General features: G+C 40.2%; 1 protein-coding gene across 1 annotated transcript; it reads left to right on the top strand.

Annotated features, from left to right (window-relative positions):
• Positions 1–1,347: 1,347 nt before the first annotated feature.
• Positions 1,348–3,398, top strand: LOC141098392 (hydroxycarboxylic acid receptor 2-like). The gene has a single exon (XM_073586146.1). It carries the CDS (start codon positions 1,384–1,386, stop codon positions 2,398–2,400), a length of 1,017 nt encoding a protein of 338 aa, XP_073442247.1. The 5' UTR covers positions 1,348–1,383; the 3' UTR covers positions 2,401–3,398.
• Positions 3,399–9,549: the final 6,151 nt, after the last annotated feature.

Here is a 9,549-nt window from a genome sequence, read left to right as displayed (position 1 = left end):
GGAGGGTGATTTGAACTTTATATTTATTTTTTTAATACTTTAAAAAAAAATATTTTTTTTTACTTTTTGCATGCTTCAATAGTCTCCATGGGAGACTAGAAGCTGCAGTACTTTGATCGCCTCTGCTACACACAGGCGATAATCAGATCGCCTGTATGTAGCAGAAATGCTCACTTGCTATGAGAGCCTACCACACAGTGGTGCTCATAGCAATCTGGCAATGACAACTACAGAGGTCTGCTACATACCTCTGATTGTCATGCTGACCTATCGGTGACCCGTTGTCATATGACGATTATGCGATTAGGGATTGGCGGTTTATGCATGGATATGTATTATTGCAAGTGATTGGTGCGTTATTTCTATGGATACCTTTGATGCATCACGATTATTGGTGGGCTGATTTGGGGATGGTTGTTTATATATGAAATGCTTTTGCAATATTTCTAATATGATTATGACCATTACTGTTAACGACTAGATAAACTGTGCTATTGAATATATATGTATCTGATGGATGTGTTTATATGTATTTTATGTATGATTTTTTGTGATGGGTGTTACCTAAATGGTGATTGGCTGTGCCACACTATAAAAGGCCACCATATGTGCTGTTATGTTATACTTGAAAAAGGCCACAATATGGCCGAAACGTTGTATTTTGTACTGGCAGAATAAATTTTTGATACAATTTTTCACCTAGACCGGATGCTGTTCCTCTTCCTTATTTGGACTATTGTTCATTTGGGTCCATGAACCTTTGAACCTGCATCTGCTCCTCCGTTGTGCTGTCAGCTGCTCTCTGTTGTTTAACCTTGAGACATTTGTCGAAACATTTGAAATTAGTATCTGTATTCATCTGGAGTACTTAATAAACATAACTTATCAACAAATTTCACTTGTTAATATGACTCAGTGCTGAAGTACCCTACTAGGTTCCCTTTACCCCCAGGGGTATGTGCATGTGCAAACCGGGTTTATAGTAGATTACAGTTAACAAAATGTGAAGTGTAACGAAACACGACTAAGTTACAGATAGGCAGGCACAGTCGGAGAAAGGACCCAGCATTTGAGGGCTTGCAATCTACCGGAAAGGGTGGAAGATTTCTAGCAGCATCAGACATAAGACACAAACATGAAATGGTTTTCCCTTACTAGTGCTAATGTTGTACAAGAGCCAGTATTTTTATGACCACATTTGAATTGATTTACCACAATCGTGTGAGAGCTATTCACATGTCATGACACAGAGACGCTAAATTTAGATGAGCAAACATGCTTCGAATCACGGAGCCTCCTCAAGGCTGCTTCACACCACTCTTTTTTTCCCTCTCTAAACATCTTCCAGTTCAGTTCCCTTACAGAACAGACATCATATGCATTATGGTAGCACATACAGATAAGAAGATTTATACAATGCCAATGGATGGATCGCATTTATTTTATAACCAGAGCAATCAAACCTGTTGCTTTTTTGAGGATTCTGTGCTGTCTAACGTGCTCCCTCCATTCTTGATAATCATTTTTGTGCTAGGATCTATATTTAATGGGACCGCCTTATGGGCTTTTTTCTTTCGCATCAAATCTTGGAAATCTAGCACAGTCTATCTCTTCAACCTATCTATTGCTGATTTTTTATTGATTATCTGCTTGCCCTTCCGAATTGACTATTATCTAAAGCAGAAGAACTGGATTTACGGAGATGTTCCATGCAGAATAATACTTTTTATGCTTGCCATGAACAGGGCAGGGAGCATCTTCTTCCTTACATTTGTTGCTTTGGACCGATATTTTAAAGTGGTCCATCCGCATCATAAAGTCAACTCCATCTCTATCAGAAATGCTATTCTTGTTACTTGTTCTGTCTGGCTTATTGCAATAGCCATAACGGTTTTTATTCTCACAAAAAACCACACTGGTGGCAACTTATTCTGGAATGCATATTGTGACAGCTTTAACGTGTGTCCAGCCAACTCCCCTTGGCTTGACCTCCTCTTCATTACGGAGTTTTTTGTCCCTTTGTGCATTGTCCTGTTCTGCTCGTGCAGCATCATCTGGAAACTTAGACAAAGGAACATGGACAAGGATTCAAAGATTAAAAGGGCTGTGAAATGTATCATATTGGTTGCAGTCACCTTCTTTATATGTTTCCTACCAAGTGTGTCCACAAGGATTGAAATCTTAAGGCTCCAGAAGTCCTCGCAACATAACCACTGCAGAATCTACGAATCTGGGGAAACAGCTTTCTTTATCACAATATGCTTTACCTACTTGAACAGTATGTGCAATCCTTTATTGTATTACCTCTCTAATCCTTCATTAAGAACTTATTATTTATCTATTTTTAGTAAACTCAGAATAAGATCATCCACTTGTCCAAAACCTGCTTTTCCAAATTGACATATGTATTTTTAAATACAAACCAATTAATTTAGACAAGCTTGTAACATACTGTATTTGACTGCCATAAAACAGCATGTTGTTACTACTTGCATGTAAAAATAAATGACACCAATCCATTATTGCACTGCTTCATCTAACGACCGCTACACACCTCAAATTCTTAATTACAACTTTACATTATTCATATAAGAGATTTCATACCATCTCAAATTCACATAAAGCCAACTGAGCTGTTTACATTTTAAAGGAGGTCATAAACTTTGAATAGCTGTCGTTCAACCAACATCTATTGCTTCTGACTCTCAGAGTAGAGCTTCGCATATGTGTGAATTTAGCCTAAGAATGCTGCAGATTATAAAATCTGTGGCAAGCTAATTATTCTGCACTAAATACTTTTCACAACATGTAAATGATGCACAAAATACCAAATTCACATTGCCATTGCTGCAAATTCTGTCTAGATTAAGGCACGGCATCTACACGTAAATCTGGAAAGAATCTACAAAGTGTGAACATGTTAACTTCTAAAGTCTCCGTATAAATCAGATAGCTGTTAGTTGAACAATCATTTGGCCGACAGCTATCTCCCCCAACTCTTCTATACTGAGTTCCAGTGTTCTCTATGAGAGATCCAATGAATGCTCTAGTCTGGGCTTATCTCCCAGAGATCAAAAGGGTTGGCCAATGGAACCCCAACGTAATGGATCCTTGTCTCCACCATCATCTCTTATGGCGCAGTCAGAAGATTGCATCGAATTGCTGGGACTGTCCGTCGGCTCTCCTGCTGCATAGAAATACATGTTGTCATACTTAGGACATGAAAGCAGACAGACAGTCCATGCATTGCGATGCAATTGTCGTCCGTCGGGAGGCCCAAAAACATATTAAATACACATTAACACTAGAACTGCCGATGGAGTCATTTTTACTCCTCGCAATTTTTATGTCTCTTCTGTGACTCCATTTTTCCAAATTCCGGCTTGAGACTCGGTGACTTTGACTTATTTAGGATGCAAAAAAAGATTTTGTGACAATAAATAATTTTTGAAAAAAAAGAGTACCTTTTTGAAAATGAACCTTTAATTACCAAAGGGAGTCATTTTGACTCCCTACTATAAATATAGTAGGCCTTTGGTAATTGAAGGTAAATTTTGAAAAAAAAAAAAAAAAGTACTTTTTTTTTTTGCTAGTCTTTGTCGCCAAATGTTCTTATTTCTTTTAGTTTTCATTTACTTGTATGTTTAGAATAAATGTTGGCTTAGACTTATAATAATTAGCATTTTTGTAAATATTCTTGACATGCACAGGACATATACAGGACATCTGTCAGTGAACCAGCGAACTCTCGAGTGGATTACATAATTTCTGTAGAATACGGCCTGCAGTTTTGCTAATTGCTAATATGGATAGAAGAAGTGCGCTAAAGCCTGACAATATTCTTGCTATTTTGCATTCTATACCATTCTATAAAATTACAGAGCAAGAAACTCTAAAAATTAACGAAAACAAGCCAGGAGTCAAAATGACTCCATTCGGTAGTTCTAGGGGGAAAGGGTCCAGTAGTCCTAGTGTTAACTGTCAGCCAAATGCCCCAATATTGGCGGCTTCAGCTGACTTAAACCAAATGTGTATGGGGACTTTAATGCTTTAACTTCTTGCTTGTCTCTCTGATCTCAAACTATGAAAAGGGATTATACAGTCATTATGACATGGATGTCACCATCCCCATGTCTTACGATTCTACTTTGCATTGTGTAATCTGGTGACAAATCCAAAAAATAAACTATAACAAGAATGTATAAAGAACTAGTAAACTGTGCAGTCACCTTATCTTTATATCGTGTAGATAACAAATTAGATTTTTTTTTTATACATTTAAGGTAGGTCAAATTTTATAAGATCTCTAACATATTAAAAAACAAAACAAAACAGCAAACTTAATGGGGATTTCTTATCTTCTATCGTCAGGAGCTGCACTAGCTCAGGAAACTGCCAACCACAGTTAGGCTGCAGAGGTTGCTAGTAACCCAGGCAATGATCTGTAAAATATTAAACTAAAAATCCCTCCTTTGTTTAAGGAAACCATATATTTCAAGTAACTTTTCAGAACAGCTCAAAGACAAAAGAGAATCTGGCATTCTCGAGTGTGCAAAAAAGATGATAATGTTTTATTAGAAGTGTAATCCCCCCTAAAAAAGGGTAACTTTTTAGCCTAATACCCAAATCTTCATCAGACGGATTGCTATTCAGACAAGGAATAGGGAAGATTCTTTTAGAATAGCTGTCTTTCGTGTACATGAGTACTATATCTTGCCGTTGCTTATATCTTACATTTTCACCAGCTTTACCCTCTGCAGGTTTGATCTTTAGTTTGCAATCCACTGAGAGCTGGTGCGCAGAGACAAGCTGATGTGACCTCTACCATACACAGCACCCATAGAGGTATTACTGCTCTTCATTCATTTTTTAGCACACAGAGACAAGCATCAGCATGGAGGAAAAAGTTCAGCCGTCCTGAGCTATCTGGTTGTGATTCAGCTCTGCAATTATTAGAAAGCACACCACAATGGTTCTGGGTCTGCCTCTGCCTCTTTCCTCTCCTTGCTCCTACCTCCTCCTCAATTCGGCTGGGGTCACACGGTATTATGGCAGTCCGTTAGACGCACTGCGTTACACCGTAAAGCGGCGCGCATTTGCGATGTGCTGTCATTCACTGACGGAGCCTCGGACGCGAGCTGCAGCGTCTGAGGCTCCGTCACCGCTAGCGCTGATGAATCATCAACGCTAGTGGTATAGCATAATGCATATCGCGTTATGCTATAGCGTTAACGCAGCCGTCAATGCTATGCGTTTTACAGGCTCTGTTAACACAATGTGAACCTGGCCTTCCTCTCCATAGCGCATAATGGGCTGTGTTACCTGACACCTGCAGTCTGTCTTTCCTGGGCAAGATATATTTGAGCTGTAATGGTGGATAACTTCGGTAATTCAGGAGTCAAGGAGGAAGAGGAAGTGGCTGATAAGAGTGGAACAAAGCTCCAATACAAAGTTTCTTATCTTTGTCAGTATTATTAATTAATGCAGTTTACGGAAATAACAGTTTTCTTAAAAGCAGATGATTTTTAATAAGGAGTAAATTACAAAGTCACTGGTTCTTTGCAATTTTTAATTCTTGACGAATACGAGACAACACCTTGTATTAGCATCAATATTGGGAAACACAAAAAGAAAGAAATAGACACAACATTATATAGAAAATGATAACTGAAGGACATACCGGTTTTATGACTGTATCGGCTTCAGAAATCCTTACCGTAGAGCCGAAACGATGCGTAAATGTGATGAATAAATGAGTATCACTTTTTGGAGCAGTAATCCATGTGCTGTTTCCTTTCTGGTAATGTGAATTGCTTCTAGGGACTCATCTCACATAACAGTTTGTAGTGTTCTGTTTACATCGTTCTTGTTTTGCTTTTTTTGTAGCCGTAGTTAAAATGTAACATTTTGTTTTCTACCATTATTCACAAGTTACAAACTTTTACTGGATTTGTATCTCTGTGTTTGTTGTTCTCTGTTCTTGGGGTGTTTTATGAATGTATAGCTTCCATTAAACGCTAGATTTTAATCATGTAAAATATGTTTAGGAACATACTGGAACTGGTTGAATTCGCAGTCACGTATGCCAGGCAGAAGTTTTTTTTACTTGCAGCCAATAAAGTCTCGTTGTTACCATGGGTACAATGTTATTAACGATAGCTAAGGAAATAAACAGATTGTTTAGTGATAAAGGATGACATGATAGGGAATGAAATGAGTTTGTAGGTTTGCAAGTTGTAATGAAAAATTTACGGCTCATTTTCCTGCACTCTTTTACATTAAATACTAATTGTATTATGTATGCTCGTGTCCGACTACGTTATTTATAGATAAATAAATAGCACAAGCATACGTGTCTCAACATTGAATTTGTAACACCAAGAAGGAAAAGTCTTGAAATTATGGAGGTCCCAGAATGGATACACATGTTATATTAATGATATATAAATGATAAAAAATGGAAGCAACATTTAAAAAAAACATTGATGCATTCAGTATTGTGTGACTCTGTGCTCATGGCGCAGAAATATGCCCACTTACACATTTTGGAACCTGTCAATGAGGTTATTTTCCAATCTAAAATGACAAGTCTGCTGTCACTCTCCGAATCCTGACATTGCGCACACTGTGTGCTGTGAGGATTCTCCAGTGTCAGCACCGGGAACAGCCGTAAGTATGCGATATGCATACTTCCAGCCAGAACCCGAATACATTGTTTCTGGCATGCTCAATGCAAGTATATTGCGTGAGGCCGGAAGCAGTCTAGCTCTGATCTAGTTCTGATCTCCCAGCATTATGGTTATGGGAGCAAAGTGTCAGATTACATGTCTCACACTGGTAATGCCCCCTTTTATTTAAAATAATCCCTGGGGGCAGATTTTCAAGAGATCAGTGTCCCGCCCATAGATCTTAACAGCTCATTTACATAGAAGAAAAATGTGGATTTCTCTGGCACTGTTTTATTCAGCTTTCTATGACCTACATGCCCATATACGAGTAGACAGCTTAGGAGGGTTGATCCTAATGACAGGTTCCCTTTAAGGCTGTCAATTTCTAAATGAAATGGAGTATGTCACTGCTTGTAAAAAATAAAAAAAATAAAAAAATAAAAAAAAAAGAAAACAGAGGAATCTCAAAAGCATTTCTCCATAGAATATCATTTACCTATTTGTAACATAAGTGGAGACCACAGAAAAATGCTAAGTACAAAGAATATATTATAGAGTTATTATCCTATAGATATGTCTTTACATAATGTACCTAAAACTATAGGCTGCATCTCCAAAATTTTATATAAAGTAAAAAAGCATATCACATAATAGAAGCTGATTTGTCTCAGGCATAGTTAAATGTGTCAGGACATAGTCAAATAGCCAGGTCTGAGCTTTTCATATCCAAATAAAAGGGACATACCTACCGTGAAGCTACATTCAGCACGTCACCAGTCTAAGGCCACATGCACACATTATTTGGTGATTTTTTTACCCCAGTATTTGTAAGCCAAAACCAGGAGTGGGTGATAAATGCAGAAGTGGTGCAAATGTTTCTATTATGCTTTTCTTCTGACCGCTCCACTCCTGGTTTTGGCTTACAGATACTGGGGTAAAAAACTCACCAATTAATCAATGTGTGCACATGGCCTAAGGGTTCATATAACACTGGTGAGAAGCCAGCATGTAGCTCAAACCAGTGCTATCCAACGATTCATCGGATGGCACTCGCTACAGTGTTATACTGTGAAGCAGTGCGGACTAGCGTTATTTATTCATGCAGAGTTGGCATGAAGAAAAAAAAAATTACTGCATGATTCGAATGCATCCGAATCAGATCACAAGCACCCATACAAGTTAATGCGTGTGTGTGAAACATCTGACTGCACTCTGATTTCATCTGAATGCAGTCTGATGTATGCTGACTCACAGGATAGAGAAGATGGAGAAATTAAATTCTCCATCTTCTCTGCACCTGTGATCCGAATCTCACATGCAAGAGAATCGGATCACTGTAAAATGACTCATGGATCACAGAAGAGTTTAAGCCGAAGTTCATTTGCATTTGCATACAGCATCCAATTCTCTTGCATGAGAGAATAATAATTAAAATCTGAAGGAGGAAGAAGGACCGCACTCACCGGGCTAGTGAAGAAATTCTGCTGCTTTATTGGCACAGGCTTTACATGTTGGCTGGGGGAGTGAGAGCAGGTGTGAACAGAATGCTGACAACAGACGTTTCGCGCTGAAACAGCGCTTCAATGGGTCAATGAATGAAAGGATGTGACGGACGGAAAAAGATCTCGTCACAGCGCTACTTGTTAGGGACGGAAGAACACACTAAATATTAAGTAATAGAAAGTGCGTTCGCCACCCGGGGTCCACCGTGCAGTAGGTGTTAAAACCGCTGCTAGACAATGGCAGATGCGCTATATGGCGGTATAATGCGTACGGATTCAACATCAGACGATGTGTGCAGAGCGGACTCTGAGGCACTGTAACATAAACATATACACCGAGCCTGTTAGACTCAGGTCTCCGTGAAATTGCACGCACGGTATCAGGTCACAGGACACAGGTCCAAGACAGGGGACGGTGTCCGTCTAGACCTACCGTGCGTGCAGCGTCACTACTGCGGAAGCCGGTAAATACTGCTGAATGCAACGCGGCGGCAGACACAGCCGCTATACAATAGTGCCGTGAGAGACGTGACACCACCGGGCGCTAGTGTAGAGGTGCAGTGTGCACAGTGGCCTAAGGTTTGCCACTGGCGCTGACTTTTCTATAGTTCCCTATCCACATGCGTAATATCAGAGGGAGGGGAATCTTAATGTCAGTCACCAGAATCATACATCCATCACCATTCACACATCTAGCAAGAAGAGTCTATACTAGCGCATGGCCGAACGGCCATGCGGGCCTTTTATAGCCGTGCGCTGCCGGGACCTTCCAGATCTCTGAGATGGACCAATCAGATCAGGAGAAGGACCTGAGCACGTGACTCCCGATCTCCAATGGGAGATCGTCTCGTGAGCATGCCCAGTAGCGGGACGAGAGGACTTAGCCTCTGGAGTGGCTTGCTGCAGGACAGCCTGCGCTGCTATTGCTAACCCAGAGGTGGCAGCAACAAGCAGTCCTACAGAGCTGGTCTGAGCAGAGCGTCTGGGATGCTGAGATTGCTGTGCAGGCTCCTGAGCGGTCAGTGGAGAATGGGAGACCACTGGATGCAAGGTTCTGGATTCCTGCTGTGCAGTTGCAGGAACCCAACGCCTAACAGTTACTCCTCCTTCCACAGCTGCTGCCAAAATGACGTGAGTACATACAAATAATTAAAACCAAAATTGTACATATCCATATGGCCGTTGTCAGCTTTCTGTTCAATCCTGCTCGCACTCGCCTGGCCAACATGTGCCAAATAAGCAGCAGAATTTCTTCACTAGCCTGGTGAGTGCAGTCCTTCTTCAGATTTTGGATAGTGCTGTGGTATTCCCAGGACGAGCACCCTTGGCTGCAGACAAGCCAGCATTATGATAGCCGCACAAAGCATGGATCTACCACG

The sequence above is a fragment of the Dendrobates tinctorius genome, unplaced genomic scaffold (assembly GCF_039654945.1).
Source record: "Dendrobates tinctorius isolate UK_male_01 unplaced genomic scaffold, ASM3965494v1 ptg000090l, whole genome shotgun sequence".
In the NCBI taxonomy this organism is placed as follows: domain Eukaryota; kingdom Metazoa; phylum Chordata; class Amphibia; order Anura; family Dendrobatidae; genus Dendrobates; species Dendrobates tinctorius.
This window is presented reverse-complemented; position numbering and strand designations above follow the sequence as displayed.